The sequence below is a fragment of the Camarhynchus parvulus genome, chromosome 14, assembly GCF_901933205.1.
Source record: "Camarhynchus parvulus chromosome 14, STF_HiC, whole genome shotgun sequence".
NCBI lineage: Eukaryota > Metazoa > Chordata > Aves > Passeriformes > Thraupidae > Camarhynchus > Camarhynchus parvulus.
In genome coordinates, this window is record NC_044584.1 from 8,042,019 (window position 1) to 8,065,572 (window position 23,554).

At 49.0% G+C, this 23,554-nt stretch overlaps 1 protein-coding gene across 2 annotated transcripts; it reads right to left on the minus strand.

Moving 5' to 3' along the window:
* Positions 1 to 11,143: 11,143 nt before the first annotated feature.
* Positions 11,144 to 19,127, minus strand: CHST12 (carbohydrate sulfotransferase 12). Of its 2 annotated transcripts, none has more exons than XM_030958081.1 (2): positions 19,039 to 19,127; positions 11,144 to 12,897 (listed from the first exon to the last, which is right to left on the minus strand). In XM_030958081.1, exon 2 carries the CDS (start codon positions 12,801 to 12,803, stop codon positions 11,553 to 11,555), a length of 1,251 nt encoding a protein of 416 aa, XP_030813941.1. In that variant the 5' UTR covers positions 12,804 to 12,897; positions 19,039 to 19,127; the 3' UTR covers positions 11,144 to 11,552. The 2 variants fall into 2 exon arrangements, with proteins under 2 accessions (XP_030813941.1, XP_030813942.1); XM_030958082.1 differs by lacking the exon at positions 19,039 to 19,127 and adding an exon at positions 18,704 to 18,741.
* Between the last annotated feature and the right edge of the window lie 4,427 nt (positions 19,128 to 23,554).

The window sequence follows — 23,554 nt, forward strand, 5'->3', positions numbered from 1 at the left end:
GCCCTGGGCTGCCACATCCCTGCTCATGGCGTGTGGCTCTGTCCTCCAGCTGCCCCCAAGTCCCCAAGGGAGCAGCCAGACTGGTCCCCAGGCAGGGAAAGGAAGGGAAAGGAGCAGGAGATGGGGAGGGAGGAGCTGCCTCCACCCTTGCAGGACCCTGAACACCATGATCAGGGTTCAGCTGGAAGAGCTGTGTGCTGGAGGAACCTGTCACAGACCCCTGTCCCTAGGAAATGTCACCCAGCAGCTCTGACAATTCACACACACACTTGGAGAAGGAGCAGAGAGAGACTGGAAGCGTTTCCACAATTCAGGGCTGAGCAAGTGCACAGTAGCACTGGGCTGGGTACCAAAGTCATCACTCAGGTTATATTTCCTGCTGAAATCATGAAATAATAGATGTCCAATTAACTGGCAAAGCAAGATGCAAGGGGAAATATTGCTTGTAGAGAGCTGGCATAGTGCCCGTGGAGTTATATTAAGAATATTTTATTTGTCTGGGCTGTAGATAACCTATTTCTCTTCTCTCTCTTGCTGCCTCTGGCATTCCTGAGAGTAATATGGGTTTTCTTGGAATAACTTTTCTTTTCCAGCAATCTCTAAAGTCCTCTCACATTCCACCAGCTCAAATTTATTTCAAATACTGCTAGACTAAACACAGGCCTAATAGCTGGTGTTAGAGACTGGAGTATCTGACACACTCAAAGTGCACAGATTGCAAATTTGAGGCTATGGTACTTTTCAAAATGTGCCTGTGTGGGAGCAGGAAGGAGAAGAGGGGCTAACCTATTTCAGCCTTTAGAATAGGCAGAGCAGGAAAAGTTAGAGCAGAAATAGAAAAAGGGAAAAAGAAAAAAAAAAAACACCCTAGGAAAAAAAAATTAATTTGCAGGGAAAAAAGCCATCTTCACATTGCAGTTTCCTGAGTCAAAAATAAAACTATAGAGGTGCCAATAGGTCTGGACAGATGTCAGCTCACCATCAACCTGCCCAATAAGTGATTAGAATCCAGAGACCATTGGATGCAGAAAATGTTGTGCACAGTGCCCTGGAGCCAATACAAAGGCACGTACTGCACATCCCTGAAAAGCACAACAGGACAGGTTCCAGCTGCAGCACGCCAGCCTATCAACCACACATGATCCAGATTAAGGGTAACTAGCATAAACTAAAGCCTCTGAACAAGGTGTCCAGCAAAATGAGATTTTTAATGGGTCAGTCCCTCCCTGCAGGCACTGCAGCAGCAGCTGAGCTGTTTGCTTAACTTGACATGGAGCCACAGCCCTGGGCAGGAAAGAACTGATTCCCTTTAATTGTTGCAGCCATTAACCTAAAGCCAGTCCTCTGTAATTCTCTGTATCTCTTTGGCCCAAGAGTGTTTCCAAATCCTTAGGAACAAGTCAGCAGTTGTAGCCTGGTGAAACTGGAGGCATCAAGCAGATAAGTGACTCACTGAAGGTCAGAGCGTGACCCATTTCAGAGCTAAGAATGGAAAATCCTTTGCCTCTCAGCCTTGTATCCCAATTGCATTCCTAATGGTCTCTGATCTTGGGGAAGGCAGTGCAGAGGAAGTTCCAACCCACAGAGAAGAATTTATTTGAATTAAACTGCTATTGAAACAGCCCAGAACACGACCTGTGAATTCTGTTTCCTGCTATCTTCCCTTTTAATTCTTAAATTTTTTTCTTCTCTAGCCTTTCATTCACAAAACTCTTTTATTCTTCCTTTCTTCTTTTGTATTCCTAAACTCCTCATTTTGCAGTATTTCTCTTTATTTGCAGAGAGCAGACTGGAGAAAACCAAGAGGTACATCCCTAATGGGAAGAGAGCCCTTAAAATCACCTGCCAGTTAATCCCTTTGCTGCTGGTGGCTGCCACTTTCCCATCCTGCCAGCAGCTGGGAACACAAGGGTGGATGGCTGTGGACATGTGCAACGTGAGCTCGGGGTTTTGCTCTGTGAAGTGATGACAGAGTGAGAAGGAAAACACAGGATGCAACTGGAGAGTGGAAGATGTTTCCTCTGCACCGCTCTGGGAGCCCAGCAAAGCCCCAGTTCTCAGCAGTGCAAGCCTGGTGCAGGTGCAAAGAAGCAATCAAGGAACCAAAAACACAATGAGACAGCCTTTTCCTGCCACTTCTTGACCTCATCCTTCTCAAACCAAACACTGCTGTTCTTTCAGTGGGGGGGAAAAAAAAAATCCCCTGTTGCTTTTGACCAAACAAGAAAAGAAGAAAAACAAATCCCAGTGCAGCTCCTGCGGTCTGTGGGTGACTGTGTGAGCAGGGCTGAGCAGGGCTGTGCCTCAGCTCCACGCTGTCAAGCCTTGCAGCTGTGGGCAGGGAGCAGCAGCAGCACAATGGCCTCAGAAACGCCTTGCCAGGGTCAGGCAGATCAAGCCAAACACGTGTAATTTCCCCATTTTTACTTGGAAGGCACCACGTGAGATCCTGGAGGTGAATCTATAACATCTAATAACTCCCAGAAGGGAGAATCACAGAGTCATTTTTGTTGGAAAAGACCTCCAAGGTCAGTGAGTCCCAGCTTTGATCCAATAAGATCAGAAGATGAGAGGGAACCCAGGCTGCCTCCAAAGCCCTGCCCACATGTTGGTCCTTCCCCAGCTAATTAACTCCATCCTGATGGAATTCCTCCTGCCATTGCACTCCACTCCCAGTAAAACACACATCTCTAGAAGGGCCAAGAAAGGATCCTACAGAAAGACCTTGCTTGTGGCATCACAATCTCCATAGTGTGGGAACAGGCCTGTCCAAAGCAAATACCAGCTAAAAAAACCCCAACAAAAATAAAGAAAATATCAAACTGAGAGCTGAGAACGAGGCAGCCAATTGCTGTGTGTTCCTGCACTAAGTGGCATCCCTGCAAGGAGCAAGTTGGAATATTTTAGCAAAAATATTCCAGCAAAGAATCCATTTCTGGCAACGGAGCTGTATTGGAAATTTCCTTCCAATCGACATGGCCAAAAAAAACCCAGCTAACACTTACAGCAGCAGCCTAATGTATACTGAAAGCTTATTCCTGAATATTGGAGGAAAAAACAAAGACAGAGAGAAAAAATAACACAAACCCACTCCACCCCCAAAAAACTTGTCCCTCATTGTCTTTTTAGACTAAAATTATAACAGCTAAATTTTCACTGGTGTTTTAATTCCAAAAGCAAACTTTGCAAGCAGGCAGCTTTCTTATTGAAAATAAAGTGAAAAGCACAGATCCCAAACCTGCAGACTTTCCAAAAGCCAGGAACTGTGCCCAAGCACACTGACCTTTTGCTAAGCTCTAAAAAATGTAATAAATGCAAAGTACATCAGCATCTGGAACCTGCCCTGACATCTTGAATTCACATTCTCACTTGCTGATGAAAGATGCTTTGCTTCTTTTAAACAGGTTTGCTCCCAAAACTCTTGCTGTAGCCTGGAGCCATGGCTGTGCTGAGGGCCTGGTCCCAACCTGACCCAATTTTGGTACATGAAAGGCCCTCAGCACACAGCAGCTTCATCCTGCTGCTCTGCCTCTACCTGGTGCTGTGGTGGAAGACAAACACAGTTTGTCTTGGTCTTACAAAGAGCTTTTGTTTTCAGGCTGCTCCCAGAATCCTCACTTTCCCCAGGAAAATCTGCGTGTATGGTGCAAAATTGATCCAAGAATTGCTTCTGTCTGGGAGTACCTGTGGAATAACACCACAAATTTCACTGCCCACCATAGGCTGTACTCACTGGGAGTATCTGTGGAATAACACCACAGATTTTACTGCCACCATAGGCTGTACTCACTCTCCTGTTGCACCTGGCAGGGCTTCAAAGGAAACCTGGTGCTGTTTTGAGAATCCAAGAAATCCAGGAAGCTCAGATTTGAGGCATCTAAAGAAGAAGAGGGAAACCCAACATGATTGCATCATTTTGGGATTGACTCCCAGCCCCACTAACCAGGGGCTGGATCCATGCAGGGCAGACTGGAGGGTGCAGCCGTGCCTGGGTTCACTCTCTGGCTGCTCAGGGCAGCTGGAACAGGGACAAAGCAAAGAGGATCAGGGATGGACAGAGAGAAGGACACTCACAGCCACCAGCAGAGCTTGACTGCCCCACACCCACAGCACCCTGGCGCCTGCACAGCACAAACCATCCCAGGACACAACAGGGTTTGCTCAGGAGAGCTTACAAAAACTGGATTAGTCAAGAGAAATGTCCTAGAATCCACAACCCATTGCAATGGAGTAATTGTGACCACAGAAATGATCCTCTGCTGATAGAAAACTGAAAGCCATCCCTTGCATGCATTGCACCCCATCAGAAATGTGTTCCTATAAACATTTCACAGGTGTTCACCTGCCCAGAGCTGTGGATTAGTTCTGACACCTGACTTAACATTCACAATACTTAAAATACAAGGCAAGATAATCAAGAAACACAAATCTAGGTCATCCTGACCTGAAGCAAGAACCTTTATTCAGAAGACCTGCATGCCCAGACTACTACTGGGTAGTTGTGTCGTGCCAAGGTGGGTTCCCCACTGTGCACAGCAACACCCAGCACTTGAGAAATGCTTATATACACTCAGTTCACTGATTTATCATTAGCTAAAGGTCACCAAAGGCTTTGTAAAAAGCTTTATCCTCTCAGCATGATCATTCTAGGTGACAAATACTTCTGATTTACCCAAGACACAAAATATACAGAGTCAGAAATCAATAAAGCACGCAAAGGTTGAGGGAAAGAAAAACTGGAGACAGACAGAAGTGCCCAATAACATGTGAAAGGTCACTGGCACCATCTCTCCAGCACTTCCACCCCCCATGGACATTGTCCTGCTTGCAGAGAGTGACAGCTGGTAGAGCTGCAAGCCTTCCTCCCCAGCACAGGTGAACCCTAGGCCACCACTCTTCTTAGTTTGCTCTAAATAACTGTTTGGTCCAAGTCCACAAAGCCCAGCACCATTCACAAAGACACAGAATTTCAGATAATCTGTCCCCACATCCTCTATCAGAACCCCTTGGAGTTTGCCTGCTGCACTATGATAAGCTTTCACTACCTGATTTTTCCATTATTTCTTTCCTCCTCTATTTCAGCCCCTGCTGTCCCCTGGAGGAGCAGACAGGACAGGTCTCCATGTAGCAGATGGCACCCGGTTTCTCAGCAGCCCCTCTCACTCATCTCAGCATTTACCCACTCCACAGAACCCCCATTCTGTTTAGAGATGCCCTTCACTCCCCCCACCCTTTTTATCCTTCAGAAACGCATCCCCAGCCCAGCTCCACTCCCTGCTGGCCACTCTTTTGGCCACCACTGGCCTTTTAACACATCTTCTTGGCTCTTCTCTGTCCCCTGCACTCCTCCCATGTTTTCCACAGAGACCTGTGTAGTGTCCAAACAAAACAAGAGTCAATCCCAATGGCATTTTGTTCCATCCATTTTGAATTCCTACAATGACAGAGAAATAAACACTGAAACTGCAGCTTCTCTGCCACAAAATGTGCCTTTGCCAAAGCTGTGTGTGATCCATCTGCCCGGGGGATAAAACATGAAATTCATGAAGGCGCTGCTTAGTGGGTCAGGAAAATTCTCCCTCATTTGTTGAACACATGGTCTGGGCAAGACTGGGAGTATTTTGATGCTGGCACAGTCTGAGGATGAGAATCTGAGACAAAATTACAAAGCCCCTCATCAGGTGAAAAGTGCCAGCCCTGCTAATGGCACCCCAGCTGGCTGAGCACACTGTGCTCAAGAATGCCCAGCATTTCCCCAGATGAAGAAGGACATTTTGTTCAGATTGACGGTACTCTCTGTGCCTCCTCTTCCTCTGGAAGGCAGCCAGGGGCAGAGCAGGATGGTGAGCTGGGACCTCTGCATTTCTGTGGCAGAGTTTTGCTCACAGACCCATATGAGCCCTTGAGCTGTCCAAAGCATATGTACTCCTTGAATCAACACAGTTCTCATGCCAACAGCTTCCAGATCAATCCCATGGTAGAACATGCCTGGATTGAGGCAGTTCTGGCAGTTGGCTTTCACTGCCAACACTCTATCCCAACACCCACCCAGGTCACTGCTCCTCCTGGAGAGCCCCAGACCTCCTGTGGACACAGGAGCTCCCCAGAACACAGGAGTCTGTCACTCCCCTTTATGGAGGACAAACAGGAGGAACTCACCAAAGGGCTCTCATAGCTACAATTAGCATCACTGATAATTAAATGCATGCTCCTTGGCTCTGTCTTGTGGTTTGAGGAGGAAAACATGGTCCATTGCTTGAGTCTCTGGGTTCACATCATTCCCTGCAAGGGAAATTCCTGCTGCCCTGCATCCCACCCCAGCCTGGGGGTCACTGTCCCTCTCCAAATACTATGCACCAGGTCCAGACCTCACAGCCCAGATGGCAAGGACATAAATACCTGAAAAGCCAGATATAAAAGGCAATAGTCCAAAAGTATAAACAGTGAGAAAAGACTGATGAACAGCCACATTCACTTGCCCTGCTTCCCCTCTGGGGCAGTCTGCTAAAATTCCTGCAGCATTCTCCATTAGCACCTATGGTGTGACTCTTGGGGATGTCCTGGGCAGGGCTAAGAGCTGAACTCGATGATCCTTGCAGGTCTCTTCCAACTCAGGAAGAGAGTGAGTATAATTCTGTGCTTTTTAAAATCACGAGGAGAGGAGAGGAGAGGAGAGGAGAGGAGAGGAGAGGAGAGGAGAGGAGAGGAGAGGAGAGGAGAGGGAGAGGAGAGGGAGAGGAGAGAGAGAGGAGAGGAGAGGAGAGGAGAGGAGAGAGGAGAGGAGAGGGAGAGGAGAGGAGAGGAGAGGAGAGGAGAGGAGAGGAGAGGAGAGGAGAGGAGAGGGAGAGGAGAGGAGAGGAGAGGAGAGGAGAGGAGAGGAGAGGAGAGGAGAGGAGAGGAGAGGAGAGGAGAGGAGAGGAGAGGAGAGGAGAGGAGAGGAGAGGAGAGGAGAGGAGAGGAGAGGCTCAGCCAGCCCCACCGGCTGCCAAGCATCACTCCCATCCCAGCACAGGGCTCTCCAGCATCCCTCCCACTCAGCACAGGGCTCTTCCACACCACTCCCAGCACAGCATGGCACTCTGCCACAGCCCCCAGGGCAAATGCTCCCCAGCTCCTGCAAGGACAGACCTCAGCTGGCACAGTCTGAGCTGGACCCTCAATTTTATTGAATCAAGGATAGAGCAGAGCAGCACTGTGCCAGCTCCAGAGCCAGCACCACCCATCCTCCCCATCTCTTTCCCAAGCAGCCAGGTATCAATGGCTTTATTAACTTCTGCTTTATTTATCCCTCCTACCCTTGACTAGAGGGCTTATGAGCAAGACCAGCGTGGGCAAGCCCTTAAATTCAAGCAACACGACTTTCTCTCGAGGCACCACACCCCACACCCTCCCTGGCACCGCTGTGCACCACAGCCCTGCAGCAGCACCCTGCCAAGTCACCGGCTTTCCCCCGCGGGCGCTCGGAGGTCCAGCTTACGTAAGAGGGAACAAACTGGCTTTTCTTCACCACCCTTTCAATGCTGCCATTCATCCCCTGCCCTCCATCCTTCCAGTGCCACCTTGAAGGATGCAAAACACACAGCCAAAACATCTCACATCTTGTCCCGGGGTGAATGTTGTCCGTGGGTGATGAGTCTGTAGTTTTGTTCCCCTAAACACAAGCGAATTAAAGGGTTAAGGCAAAAATAATGCTGAGATGCAAAGGTACCCATGTGTTAAAGGCGCTCCTACCCTGACAAAGTCATGTCACTGCTCAAAAAACAAGGAGTTCTGACCTGACAGCCCTTTCCTGGAGGACACAGGGGCTGCAAAGCCAGGTCACATGCAGCCCCCTCCACCAGAGAACGCGGCATCAAACAGCGAGGGACCAAATCTGTTCAATGGTTGTGTAAAGATTTTGGCTCTGAAGCTGAGCAAGCACTAAAGCTGGTTTCAGTTCTACCCAGCTGGAAACATCTTGGTCAAACCCCAGGTTATTTTTGCATCTGCACATCAGTTCTGCCTCGTTAGAGACTCTGTGCTGTCTTTGGCCAAGTGGTCAACCCCAGGGAAAAGCAAGCCAAGAGGGGAACAGGACACAACTTTGCAGGCTGAGCATGAAATGACAAAGCCAGGTTTATTCAGACACAAATAGCCTGCTTCAAAGCATTTTCCAGCCCTCATGAAACTGATATGAGCATCATATCCATCTACATTCCAGGATTTTTAGCCTTCTTCTGACTTCAGGCCAGCACGGATGCACTCTGCCTGCCATTATTTGTCAAATACCAAATTCCAACTCCTTTACGAAACCAGGGGGGAAGGAAGCATGGCTGGTTGAACTCTTTGTCCTTCTCCCCCCCACATACACACTTTCACATCATGAGAACAGAGCAAGAAACCCACAAAAAATGCACATTTCCAAAGCCAGAGGCTACATCCCAGTTCTGGCAACCCAGTGGACTTACCACAAAGCTCAGCACAGCCTGAATCCCCTTTGACTTCTTAACAATACATTCACAGTGGTGGCAGGGTGGGGAAGAAGAGCTTCAAAAGGGAAGAGCAGCAAGGAACAAGTTATTTTGAATCCAAAAGCCAACCACTGCAACATGAGCACTCCCCATCGGAGTTTTACTGCTCCTCCCGGGAAGAGCTTTGAAGCGTGGCAATGGAAAATGAGGAGAGAGCCAAGAGCACCCAGCATGTAGGTTGGGGACAGTTCTGCAAGCACTAAAATGTCTAAGATATCAGTAAAGGCTGGATGTGGTGAGATGAAAAAGGGAAAGCAGAGAACACAAGGCCCTCGGTGGCCTCATGCCATCCGTACATTCTCCTGCCTGCAGCTTCCAGGGAGGCCGATGGAGCCATTGGGATGCGGGCAGCTTGCTCAGCCTCACACATGGGGTGTTTTGGACCTCAGTGTGATGCAGAGTGGTGTTAGCACATAAAGCTGGAATTTACTCACTTCATCCAGCTTTGGATGTGGAAAGAGGAATCAGTGTGCTCCAAGTCTCCCCTGTCTAGCCAGTGTCAGCAAGGGAGCCTTGGAAAAACCTTCTTCGGTGGCTATTAAATCACAAGGCAGCCATATGGAGAGGATAAACTCTCACACCACATGGAGCAGCTGCTGAGCAGCTTTTGCAGCCATTTTGCACCTTTTCTGCCCACTGCACAACCAGGACCTTGCTGCCAAAAATGGTAACACTGCAAACCATTCCTCCCCTGCCCTGGATGGCTGCCAGCCAGTGACCTTGAGAAGGTGTTCCTGGGACAGGCTGTGGCCATGAATCACAGGACAAGTGTGGCTGGGAAGGCAGCAGCTGGTTTGCAGGGGGGCACTGGGATCCAGCAGCCAAGCACTGCTCGGAGGGGCAGGAAGAGAGAAGACCAGAGCAGGAGGTGCAGGGGAAGCAGCTGGTGGGAAGCTCACACGGCATCTGTGCTTTGGCCCCAGCCCCCCATGCCTGCACATACTAAACATCAATTACATGGAAATTAAAAGAGGAAAAAATAAACACTTTGAAAAGACAAGAGATGAAAACATCCACGCTGTGTTTTTTGAAGAGCGGGATGAACCCACCCTGAAGAAATGTAAATGTAGCAGGAATCAAGAGACTCCCGGGATTACTCATTACAGGAGACGAGACTCTACATCTTTCTGTTTTGCAGCAATTAACTGCTAACTGGGAAAAAAATTGAATAGATCAACACTTTCCTATTATTAGTTTTAAATAATGACTCAGAAGCAGGCACTTCCTTTTTCCCCAAGCTATGAGGAGCAAAGCACCAAGACCCTGATGACAGCTTCAGGCTCATTTAAACTGCAAATATCTCTGCACAAATTACAGGAGAGTGGTGTGAGTACAAGGAGAAACAAACCCTTTGTTTTGAGTCTAACTACCAGCAATTACCTCTCATTTATAGGTTATAAAGCTTGATACAGCACATTTATTAGAAAGAGCATAGAGTGCCTAGATGTACTTGTGCAGAAATTGGGGAAGTGAGAGGAAAGAGAGAGAGGAAAAATCATTCCTGCTGATGGCCTTGGAGAGAAACTGAGTGAAAGGCCAATACAAAGGAGTCTCCCCAAAACACAGAGCTGGCTCCCAAGGCATGACCCTGGACCTTAATCACCAATACCACCCACAGTCCAGGGAAATAATTAAGCATTTCAGCTCTGAAAGAGTTGCCTGCCTAATCTGCCAAGCAAACAGTTTTTGCAGAGCAATTCAGAGAGAAAAAGAGAAGCAGATTCAGCTGATGAGACACAAAAAGTCTCTAAAGGCATTAATTTCCTTTGGGAAGCAGCCCACATGCTCCCAGCACAGTGGGAACCATCACTCCTGCAGCAGGTCCCAGCAAGGCAGATGATCAAATCTGCATCAGCCATTTGGAATAAGCAGAAAGGCAGCAGATGAGGATGTGGTGTCACAAGCAGTAGCTGGAATGCTGAAAACAGAAAAACTTTGAGTTGACCTTGACATCTGCTTATTGAAAGAAACCTTTTGGATCTTCTTCTCCCTGGAATAAGCATCTGCATCCCTGCCACGTTCCCTTAAAGCGTGCACAGGGATGATGAGGACACAGCACAGGTCTCAAGGGACCTGCACTGCCTGCAGCAGTGACCAGGACATGGAGCAGCCAACCACCAGGGCCTGGCCAGCTCGCCCATCCAGGAGCACTCTGCCCATCCTGGCTGGCCACAACCCCTAAGAACATCCCCACCCTCCTGGAACGGGACAAGTCATGGGAATGCTCCACACAAACAAGGTACAGGGGCTGAAGCTCAGCTTTGAGTCCCACAGTGCTTTGCCAAAAGGTCAGGCAGTGCAGAGGTGCTGTGTTGGCCACCTGCATGCCTCAAAACACCCCACAGGACTTGCTGTCACTGCTCCCAGTGCCATTTCCTTCCTGTGACCCTGGTGTCACACTCCACACCTGTGAGCAGTGTGAGTCACCAGAGTCCTTCCAGGTGTTCTTCCAGGCCTGTTTGGCAGAGTCAGGCACTGATCCATCCCACTGCCTCAAGCCCATCTAGAAGTGACCACCAGCAGTCACCACCATCAACATCCCAGCTCCCAGAGAGATCCAAGTGCTCTACAAACCTTGGACCTCTGAAACAGCAGCCACAAGACAACACACAGAGGCAGGTACATAATTTCTTGGGGTTTTCTTTTACTTTTTTTTTTATTCCTTCCCTTCCTTTGCCATGACACACGCTTTGTTTTAAATATCTTAAATATATTAATTTTTAAAAAGTATTAATAAAAAGCTACTGAAGGACATGATTGGCAGAGTGACCAAGGGCAGCAACCCATTGCAAAGTATGGGGACATTTTAAAAAACAGAAAACAAATGATAATCCAAAAAAATGGCATTTTTTGCATATGCAGAGCTGGCTGTATACACCCTGGACTCTGGCATTATTGTAAAAATGGAAGGGGAAGCAGTAGAAAAAATATATTCCATTGTACCAACTTGCATTGGGAAGGGAGTTAAGAGCAAAAACGAGGAGGATTGAAACATTTTTGGTATTCCAGATGTTCCCTCCCACACCCACTGCCCAATCACTTTCAGTCTTTAAGCAAGTTTTCTGGCTTGGGGTAGCCAAAGAGTACAAAATCTGCTTCATAAAGCTTGTAGAGCTGCTGCCTCCAAGCCAGTGGGATTTTGGCAAACCAGTTATCTTCCCAGCTGCTGGCAGTCCTGTTTCGGTAGCTGGGTGGGAAGCGAAGCAGCCTGTCCACTTTGAGGAGCTGCAGTAAATAAGCAGCATCCTCATCCAGCGTCTCCAGCTTCCCGATGAAATCATAGTCTATCTGGCACGGGTGGCACAGACGGTAAACCTGCCTCCAGTGCTCATTGAAGGGGGCCATCTTCTCTGTCCTGGGATCCAGTAAGTACTGGATGAAGTCAGAAAAGGAGACTTTGAGGCCTGCCCCGAAGGCCTCGCTGACGGAGGTGGGAAGGTTGGTGTGGTTGGAGTAGAGCTTTAGCATGGGGATGGCGAAACGCCGGTAGAAGTCCTCGTTCTCCAGCTCGAATTTGCTGCGGAAAGCGGAGATGAGGCGGACAAAGGGGTCTCGTACAAAGAGGAACTTGGTGTATTTCTTCAGCTTGATCTTCATCAGGTGCCGGGAGAACTTCCCGTAGCGACGCCAGAATTTGTTGAAGGTCAGGTGGGTGCTGGTGTTGTGGACGTGCTCCCGGGGGATATCCAGAGGGTTCCTGTAGGGGACCCCCTGGTCCAGCAGGCTTTCACTCAGCACAATCATCACACGTTTCCAGTTGGTGCAGGCCACCTTGGGCACGTAGCAGTAGATGACACCGTGGCGGTCATCCACAATCAGGTGGTTGAGCTCGTAGTTGGGAATGTCATCGAAGGAGCGCTCCTTGGTGGGGAAGGTGAAGCTGGAATTGGCACAAAACTCCCGCAATGTTCTCTGCCTCTCTACCTGCAGCTTCTCTTGGTCCAAGCTGTTCCTGTCCTTGTGTGTAGACCAGTCATAGCCCCGCACGTTCTCCTCCAAGTTACTCACCACAGGCTTGTTGGAGCCCTGGACGAGGAGCTGCTCTGTCTTTCGGGGGATAGAGCTGTTCTGTTTCAGGCTCGAGCTCAGCAGCTTTGCCAAAAATTCATCTACATCTGGCAAGGCTTCCCAGTCCTCACCTGCTGCGATGGCTCCTGGGGAGTGGGGTCTGGAGAAGGATGTGTGCAGGTAGAAGTGAGCTGTGCCCACGTTGTCCCAGTACACAATAATCAGGAGGATCATGAAGATGGAGACCAGCACCACAGACAGACGGAGGAGCCGTGCTTTGGTCATCCTGACACTACTGTGGTAGCTGGCTTTCACCTGGACTCACCTCTGGCTTGCAGAGTGAGGCTTGGGATCCAGCATGGTGCTGCAGAGCAGGAGCCTGGAAAGGTATGAGGAAAGAAAAGTTAATCCTTAAGAAATCCTTCTGGTTTGGAGAGAATGACCTGGCACAGTCAAAACCTGTCATGGATATGACCATCCCCATTTCCACATGGGGAGAGCTATGAGAAGTGCCCTGCTGGAAAGAGGCTCATCAGAACATGGCATGTCAGTTGTCACTTCACTGGGAACAGGTGAAACCCTATTATCAGTACACTGTCTACAGACTGCTGCTGCATCGGAAAACAGCTCGGCAGTGCTGTGTGTACAAAGATGTCACTGGTTGCTGCTGAACTGCACACAGGCTGCCTGATGGGTACAAAATGTGGGAGCAGAGGGTGAGAGAGCAGCCTGGGGCCAAGCTGGGGCTCTGCTGGGAGCATCTGATATATGTGGGGGGACAGGCAGCAGAGGGTGGAAGGGAGTGGGACAATTTCCTAAAGGTCAGGATTTGGTTGCCCCTTTTGTGCCAGATCAGGTGGCCTGACAAAACCTGGACAAACTACACGGTGGAGGCTGAAGATGGCCAGAGACACCCCAATGTGCTGCTTTGTGCCACACAAGGAGAGACATACTCTGAGGTCTGGCACTGGCTGGACCATTGCTCCTGCTGGCTCCACCAGCAGCAGCTCAATCTGGTGCTGGGACCAAACTCCTCACTTCAGGAGCAGCAGCCTGGAGTCTGAGGATGGCATCACCTCTTGTAGCTCAGTCCTCCTGAATTCTGCATCCTGCCCTCTGCCTGAGTGTGAGCAAGCGTGCGAGAGTGTGCCCAAGTGTGTCTGAGTGTGCCCTTGCTCCTGCCCTGGCTGTTTGCCTCACTGCTGGGCAGGAAGGCTCTGAGCAGGATGCAGCAGCAGAGTCCAGGACAAGGCACAGATCTGTGCCCAGCTGTGCCAGGTATCAATCCCCACCCTGGGCATCCCCACACTGCAGGTGTCCATAGAGACTGTGGAAAAGAGCTGGCTGGCCAAAAGCAGACATAACAATGTGTTGCGATTTTATCAGTTTCATAGCAGTCATGGCTTTTTATCGATATCAAGTTTCTGGAATTCAATTATTTCAAGAGAAGTTCCGTTTAAATTTAAAAAAATTAGTAAAATATAATGATTTCAGGCCTAGAGCTTACTGAGGCAAGTTATTAAAATACATACGCATACAATACAACCAAACACAGAAAGTATGCAGAGCCAATTACCTTTCAGACCTCCTTGATTTTTATACTATCTAACACATAAGAAGGTAGAAGTCTCCATGCAGGAGATCCATGATTTCAGATTTTGGTATCACAGTCTGGTCTCATCTCTGCATGAAGGTGCTCTGTGCTGAAAACAAATTCCTTATTGGAGTTACGAATACAGGGCTGAAGGTGCCACTGCCTCAGTGGCTAAAGCAAGTCCCTGCTGAGAGAACATCACTGGCCTGAACACACCATCTTATCTACTCTGTGTGAAGGCACCCAGTAGGTGTTATCTCCATGACCTCTCTTGGTAGCTATTCCATTTTGCCAGGAACAAAGATCACACAAACAGCTCTCCTACAATCCCCCGCCAAGGGATACAGTCCTGATAAGGGCCACGCATCAATAAAAATCTAAAGGAGAGATTACCTTTAACTGAATGATTTTGGAGATTAAGGGGGCTCTGGTAAATCTGTGTTCATGCCCAGGCACTGTTGAGTCAGGACCTCTTTTGCTGCTTTAATGTAATTTATATTTTTATCACACTCAACACTAACAACTCTTGATCACCAAAGACAGGTGAGAAATAAAGAGGCAGCTCAGATCACCCATTCTGAGGGGTGCAGCAGGTTTGAGTTTTTGCTTCAACCAGCCCATCTTTTCACTGCCGTCTGCTTTCCATGACTCCCAGCCTCTTTCTTCCCACAAGCTCCTCAGGGAACACCCATCTCCCCATGCTGCATGTTTTCTGGTCCAAGGCTCTGTGCAGAGGCAGGCTGGCAAACCAGCCTTGAGCTCTCCCCAAGCCAGCAAGGAGCCTAAAGTGCCTACAGCCAGGGAAGAACAACACAGCAAAGTGACAAGGTACAAGTAGTTACTGCAATGTTCTCCACCCCTCCAAGCATAGTCCAGGCTCTGATTATAAACACAGAGCAGCATCTACAGATAAAAAACAAGAGCTGTCCTTTCCACAGACATCCTAAATATTTCCAATGACTTCAGCACAAACCCTGCAAACACCAGCTTTGAAAACAAAGCCACTTCAGGGCAAGCTGCCCTGAAAAGTTTTCTTAAAATGAAGGCTGGGTGTCTCTTCTTCCCAAAACACAGAAGTTGCTCCCCAGCCAATTCACACCACCCTTAAACAACATCAACCCCACCCTACACAGAGATGCAGAAGAACTCAAGTCCAGATATGCAGAAGTGCTGAGCTCTGTCATTCCCAGGGAAATGTGGCCAGCACCTCTGAAGTTCACTGCAGCCTTGCAGTGAATGACTTGGTAAAAAGTCCCCTGCATGGTTGTGCTTGTGTCTCAGGAGGGACGGGTTTTAACAACCAAAGTCCAGGTTTCAAACATTAGACAAGAATTTAGTAACAAAGAGGAACAATACCAGATACTGTTACATGTCAAAGTATTAGGTCAGCTTGTCCCAAGACACAAAACACATATCTGAAGGCTTATGGTTTCTCCACCCTGGTGTACTTATTTACAATTTGGAAGTAGGGACAGACAGAAATTCAGCAGAGCTGCAGCCTAACACAGGCTTTGCACTACAACACCAAAAAGTGCCCTCTCCTGAAGCCAGGTTCTTATTCTGCCTGTGAAGGGGATCTAGAGGAACTGCAGACGTAACGCTTTACACTCTGCAGAGCAAGAAGCAGGTATTACTCAGCAGTAATTCTCCTTGTTTAGCTAGTCAAGATTGAGGATGGAGCAGATCTAAGAAGAAACACCCAGAGAGATCAGCAGAGAGCTAAATAAGGGGCAAATTACATATGTGCGTCAGCACTTCAGACCAAGCATCTGAGTCCAGCAGCAGAGGATAATGGAGGGACACTGCCAAGCCTCCTGCTTGGCACACTCCTGGGTTTGAGTTTTGCCCAAGTCTGTTCTTGCTTTTGATCCCATCTAGCTGCTCAGGGCAGGGACTGCTTCCTATTCTGGATGAATAGGGTGCCCACTGCGCACAGCATCCCAGCACGCCGCGCTTCCAGCGCTGCTTGAGCCCTCTGGGCTGCCTGGAATGCAGCAAGCCTGGAAAGCTGCACGGAGCATCCTCTCCTGCTGTCCCCAGACGAAGCAGCTCCCACAGCCCCGGGCAGCACTGCAGCCTCCCAGCATTCCTGCCAAGCTGTCCCAGCCAGGCGTGGACACATCCCCCTGCTGGCAGCAGCGACAGGGGCAGGCTGGACACTGTGTGTGGCACTCACATTCCTGGGGCAAATGGAAAGAGGGATCTTCACCAAAGCCACCCCACAATTCAGCTTCACCGAGTGCACCCCAAGGGCTCCAGCCTGCTTTCCAGGACACGGCATGCAGGCCTGCCAGAGAGTTTGGCTTTTCCAAGACACACACAGCAGCGAGCAGCACAAAATCAGAAAGACTCCACTTCTGTTAACTCTACCAGTGCCAGAGAGGAGCCCTGGAAAAGAGCAGTAAGACAGCTTAATGCCCCCTCAGAAGGAAAGCACTGCAGAAAACAAGACTTGCCCTATTGATTATGAGCCATCCCCTTCCTGAGCACTTCATAAAGGATGCCAGACTGAAAGCACAAATTAGAGTTCTCTGTGCACATTAGAGGGAACGTGCCTCTGTCCTCCTCTTGCCAGAATCAAAAGGGAAAGCTTCCAGAATGAGCCAAGAATTTACATTCAAGTTCAACCCAAAGTCACCAGCCAACAGGAACATGCACCAGGATCCAAACAAAGCTGCCTCTGTGACACGGTGCTGGCAAACTGGAGAGTGGACCAAGTGCTACAATCATCCTACAGAGTCCCCTGAGCAGCCACCCCGTGACCATCTCCAACCGGAACCTGGCCTGGGTGTGAACCAAGAGCTCTTCTCCCCATGCCAGGCCTGGGAAAGACACTGTGGTCTGAGGTCACTCGTGCCATGACAGGTCAAACCCCTGCTGTGTCAAACAACCACCTCTCAAACTCATTTAATGCCAGAAAAGGGGATGTCCCCAGCACGCTTATTGCAAAAGCCATTGCAGATGCAACTCCTTGGGGGTTTGGAAACTTTATTTCCACTTCACAGCCCGATTGTAACTGTTTATTCTTAGGATAGAAAGGGGCTAAAGTAATTTGTGTCTCTTTATTCCTCTCCTCTTGGCTTTTTGCAACAACTACATTCTCTTCCAGCCGCTCTGCAAAAGTAACTCCACCTCACTTACAGGAGCAGAAAATAAAGCAGCTTACAGAAAGGCATGTGCCAGACACAGGGGACAATAAACCTCTATGAACAGCAGTGGTTTTGAAAGAAATGTGCCTCCAAAGGGTTGGGTGCAGACCCCCTCTCTTCTTGCTTTGGGTTTCCCCAGCACTAGGAACCACCTCAACTCCTCCAGTGCCCACTTGATCTAACATGAGAAGATACAGGATTTCTGGCAGCTTACTTGGATTTTGCCTGCTTAGGAAGACAGAAAGAAGTGAAATAAGAACTTTTAAAAACACATAAAACCCCCACCAAACTCAAATGGATACTTTCCTTTGGGGCACTTCACCAGGGATCACTGGACCCCTGCAACCTTCTATACTTACATATCATGGTACATACCAGTTATGCTTAGGGAATCGGCAACCTCTACAAAAGTGGAATCTAATTTAATATCCTAAAGGTGCAGGAGAGCAAGCACCCACCAGTGAAAGCAGTCTGCATCAATAAACAAATTTCATGCACTTGGCTATCACTCAGCACATTGTTTCTGCCCAGCTTCCCAAAAATCTTGCACCCTTTGCAGAGCAAGGAAGTTTTACCTCATCGAGTGACACCAATACTTACATTAGTATAAATGTACACCATAAGCAAAAAACGGAGCTGCTTTGCACGTTGCACCACAACTTAGCCCATGTATGTTAGACCAGCAGAACATCCTCATCTACAGTTTGCCAGCACCTTGCCCGCCACTGCTGCCACAAAGCTGAAGTTTACAGGCTTGGCAGCATTTGTCACCTCTTTTTTAATATCCATACTTGGAAGTTGTCACAATTTCCTGACTTTCAGGAAGAAACTCTGCAAGCGCAGGGCATACTGTTCATCCATTACTTTTATCACAAACTTCCCACACAAGCACCATCCCTGGCTCCACATTCACAGGGAGCACCTCAGGCAGCCTCGGTGCTGCAACCTGGGCCAACAACACCCGGAGACATTTGTTGTGTGTCACCCCTAAGAGCCACCACTGGCTGTAGTCACCTTACAGACACCTGGTTCCGGCAGTTTTGAGCTCTGCAGTGAAGTTCAGGCTGGAAGAAGAGCGTTAGGGCCGGATGCCCGCGGAGCAGCGCTGGAAGCCGGGCAGTGCCGGCTGCATCCCGGCATCGCTCCCGGAGCCCAGCCCGGCAGGGGCTGCAGAGCACCCGGCAGGGCTGCACCAGCCTCAGGCCCAGCACCGGGGCTGGAAGGACTCACGGAATCGTTAAGGTTGGAAAAGACCTCTAGGATCGAGTCCCACGATCATCACCCTAACGCTGTCAAACCGTGACCCCAAGTGCCACATCTACATCCACCTCCAGGGACGGTGCCACCACCGCCTCTCCGGGCAGCTCGTTCCCTGGGTCAGCTCCAGGCTGTTTCCTCTTCTTCTGGTCTTTTGATATTTGCGAGAAAAGACCGACACCCACCTGTCTACAACCTCCTCCCAGGTGGCCGTACAGAGCGATGCGGTCCCCCCGGTCCTCCTTTAATCCAGGCTAAACCCCCCCAGCTCCCTGGGGAGCGTCCAGCCGGGAAGCTGCCGCGTGTGTGGAGAAGGGGAGCTGCCCCACAGAGTCCCCGCAGCCCCAGCCCCGCGTCCCGCCGGACCGAGCCCTACCTGGCATCGGGGAGAGCGGAGGGACAGGCGGGGACACGCCGCGCTCATAACCGGGAGCTGGTCCGGCCCCGGGGCGGCACCACCTCAGCGAGCCCCGCCCGGCCTCTCGGACAACCCCCGAGCCCTGCCCGGCCCCGAGCTCACCTCCTGCCCGGGCACCGCAGCCTTCGCCTTCTTCCCCTTCCCCTTCTCCTCCTCCTCCTCCCGCCGCGCTCCCGGCGCCGCCTCTCGCGAGACGGCGCGCGCGGGGGTCCCCGCGGGGCCGCGCAGGCGCCGCTCCGCCCGCCAGGGGCGGCCCCGGCCGCGCGCCCGCCCTCGCCTGAGGGAGCGCAGGGCTGGCGTCTGTGGGGCGGCTCTGGGTAGCGCTCGCACCCTCCCGGCGTGAGGAGAAACGGCCATAAACTAAACCGCGAGATTCACCTCAACATGTGCAAGGGCTGCTTGCCATGGAGGGGGGCAGAGCACTGGAATAGGGTGGCCAGGGAGGGTGCGGGTCTCCCTCTCTGGAGATATCCCATACCCACCTGGACGCGTTCCTGTGTCATCTGCTTTAGGTGACTCCTCTGTGGCAAGGAGTTTGACTAGGTGATCTTCAGAGATCCCTCCCAACCCTGAAAATTCTGTGATTTTGTAAAAAATTAACGTAAAGCTCGCTTTTAAATTAATTGCAAGTTACCACACCATAACGCTGTGTGGGTATTCAATGTCCCTGAAGCTTGGGTGGCCAGCAGTCGTTATAAGGAGCAAAGTCTGAATAACTGGACACAGTAAGGCTAGAAAATGCTGCTGAAAAATCCCAGCACAGTTTAAGTTCCTTTTGCTTCTAGTTGTTTGTGATTGGTAAGAATTGAATAAAAAAAAACATTAGCCCAGCACTGAAAATTCCGCTTTGCACAAGGCACGGGCTGCAGCCTCACATCCACCAATAATCCAGCATACAAGTGATAATTTACAGATCCCACCTCCAAGATTTCAAGCTCCAGCTTTTACATAAATTAACAGACTTAAATGTAGATTTTTCAAACAGGGAAGTTGCATATCACGTGGCTCTGTGTTCTTCACAGCAGTCATGGAAAATTATCCAACTCTGTCACACAAATTTTCCTTTGGAGATGCAGCCTCAGACTGAGGCGCTCAGCTCAATTCAGCTCACTGGAAATGGCACCAAACCCTGCAACTTTTTTGTGATGATTCAGCCCAAAGGTATTTAGCAGAGATGTATATGCTTGGAAAGCTTCATTTTCCCTCATTTTTGGTCCTGCACTGTTTGCAGGTCACATGAGGTCTTGTAAATCAATCCTGGCTCAGGACTTGCTGGCACAGATTTGTCTTACACACACTCTGTGCTTATTTTATCTTTATTTTTATCTTTTATTTCTTTGTTTATCTCAAAGAGTCAGCTCTGGAGACAAGTGTTCCTGAACTTCCACTTCCCTGTCAGAGTTTTTCCTGCTGTTATCTGTTTCACAAGGAAAATTGGCTGCTTGCTACACCCGCTCACACCCTTGCATTGACTGCATCCCCACTTCAGGGGCTTAAGGCATTAATAAAGACAAGTAATTAAGCTTCCTCATCCCTGGAGTGAGCTATCCCTCATCTTCCCAGCAGCAAAGCAAGAGGCACAGAGAAATAGGAGCGTGTACAGTGTCACCCAATGAGAAGCAGCACACAGGAGAATTCTTTGCAGGTGCTGCAGCTGTAAAATAGATTCTTCATCCATTTGAAGTAAATGCCCAAACCTACCTGTGACTGTCACCTTAGTGGAGAGAAGCCTCTTCTGCTTGAGGCAAGGAGTCACTGTTCCATGCAATTATCAGAACCATTTTATTTGCAGCATATATAAAAAGCCCCTTAATGGAGAAGGCTGCCAGCTGAAGATGTTTGTTCCAAAAAGGAAAACACATTCCCACAGTTTGCCTCCAGGCTAGTAATTTTATTAGGGTCTTCACCTATCACCACTGCTGCCTCTCTGCCTACAGTCAGATCTGAAATGCTCTGCAGACAGAAGAGAGCTAAGAGCAATCCCTGGCTGCTCTCACAGCCAAACATCTGCTCACCCAAACAGCATTCCAGACGTGCAGTACACCTCCCAGCTTCACAGCAGCACACAGGGAAAGAACAGGGAAATTGTTTCTCAGGCATTTACATTTGGTTTTAATAGTCAGGGAGCCTTTTGGACGCATGGGTGGCATCCACACTTTTGCCCTGGGAAAAAACAGTGGCTTGGGCTCCATGCTGACATCTTCTGGGAAACAGACACTGCTGGGAAAAGGAGCTTTTCCTCTTCTCTTGGACTCTGTTAACATCCAGCTTGTTTTAGACTGAAGCTAACAGCTAGAGCACACAGGACAGAGCAAAGACGTGAAGTAGGGATATGGAACAGGAAATCTACAGTGTATAACCTTCCTCTCCTCCCTGCTCACCTCTCTGCTCTTCAGCAGCATGACACAGAAGCTTAAATACATTTTAAGTCACTTTTGAATCTGCTCCCTCAACTTCCAGCAATCTTGAAATTGCAGTCCTTTGGGGCCAAAGAGAGTCTTGTTGACGGGTGACTTCTGTTCGGCCCTGGGCTGGCTCCCCAGACAGGTGACTGCCTGTGGCTTTTGCCGACTGCTGGCACCATCTGCAGGCCCTGCAAGAGAGAGAAGAGGAAAAACTCTGACAAATTTCTCGCACCTTGATTTGAGTCTCTTTGCCAGTCAAAATGCGGAAGAGACAGATTGCTACAGGCTGTGGAGGGATGAGTTTGGCAAAAGCCAAGGATCTGCACAACGCTGCTTCAGGAAGATCCCCAGGTGACACCTTCAGTGGAAGCAGTATGTTGGCATGTGGCTAACTCAGATAAAATTCTGTGCTTCATATATGGATTAGACTGGGGTTATGAACACCTCTGAAAACGTTCTTTTCTCTTCCTAAGAGGTTATTTTTGGCTAAAGGGAGATGGAGTGTAACTCCTTCTGGAACATTGCCCATGTTATCTGTTGCAAAGAAAAAAGGCTTAAAACTTGGCTTTAAAACCTCTACCCATGTGACTGCTTTCACAACTGGACCATTTGTGTTGCGTTTACAGCTCTTTTAGTTCAGATTGCACCAGAGCAAGTGCTGAAGAGTGCCACAGTTCCTCCTGTGCCAGCCAATCTGATATTTCACGCACTCACTTGTTTCTGTAGGTCCCATCCTTTGATGTGACCAGCATTGCTGTGCTGGGTGGTGCTTGCAGGAGCTTTGCCTTTTGGCAGTACCTTGAGTGGAGTCCCCTCAGTTGGATGCAGGAAGAGCTTTGTTATAAACGGTGGAAACAGAGCACAGATTAAAAGTATTTTGCAATGTACAAGTTGCTAATATCTAGCCAAAATAAATTGAGCATTGTAAATCAAAAATTAACCATTATTTAGTAAAAAAAAAACTAAAAAAAAACTTATGAGGATCAGTAAACACCCCTTGCCGGAACTATGAAGGATTCTGGCAACATTTCAATAGGATTGGGGTGTGGCAACATTTCAATAGGACTGAGGTGTCCAGTTCCCCATAACTCCTCCTGGTATTGTGTGCCTGCACAAAGAAAGCAACTGAACCTGGCAGGTGGTCAGTGCAGCCTATCACAGTGTCCTTGCTGAGGCTTAGCTTGGATATGAAACAAAGGCTAAACTGAGATCAACAACTTGATGCACATGAACCCAGCTGAGCATTAATGCTTCCCCATAGGTTACAGAGGCATAGCTGAGGCAGTTGTCTACAAAGGATGTGCTTTTTTACCCATCAAAAGCTACTTACACCATACAAAAAAATATGATTACCTTACTGATAGTTCTGCTCATTAGCGTTTACCCTGACTTATTTCTCACATGCCAATCCATCTTCTCCAGCAGAGCTGATGCAGGATGTCCCCATCTGTCAGATGTGATGTCAGGCACAGAGAAATCTCTTAGGCCCCTACCTGAATGGTGGCTGACAAGAGCCCTGGCCTTGGTGGCAATGGATCTGTTGCTTGCAGCTTTGGATGGATGGAAGAGACTGGCTTGGTGCAGATGGCTCTCACAGACTTTGTACTGGGGCTTGAGGGAGTCCAGGGCTTATCTTTCAGGATCTGAAAAACATCAAGATGAGTTAAACCCAGTGGTGTTGTCTGTGACCTCTGACTGTTGTCCGCATTGCACCAAAAATATTCCCTGCCCTTCCCACCTGACCAGCTCAGCTTGCTCTTTAGGCAGGAGGTCAAGGGCATTGCAGAAGAATAAAGATATTTAACTTATTTCCTCATACAGTTTATACTGTGTTTCTCTTACTCTATTTAAAAACCACTTGCTCCCCTGGATCTTTCCCTTCTGCTCAGCTCATCCCTTTTAGAAAAAAAACCACTAAGATAAGTTTGTGTTCCCACCCTGTGAAAGTTTGGTTCTTTTGTTCTTTGGCAATTTCCTCCAAGGTCTCTGGACTCAGTAGAACAGCAGCAAAGTCTACAGGAGGCTTTTCCCCCTGGAAAATCTCACATACACTAGGTTTAGCTGCTCTGCATGTTCTGCCATCACAAGAGCAGGATTCTTTCCACAACAAATGTGCCTTGAATTCAGTTCCTGCTGTACTGACCTGCTGAACTGAGCTTTCTGGCAAACCAAAGAAAGTTGGGCAGAGATGGGTATCCAGAGACCACACTTCC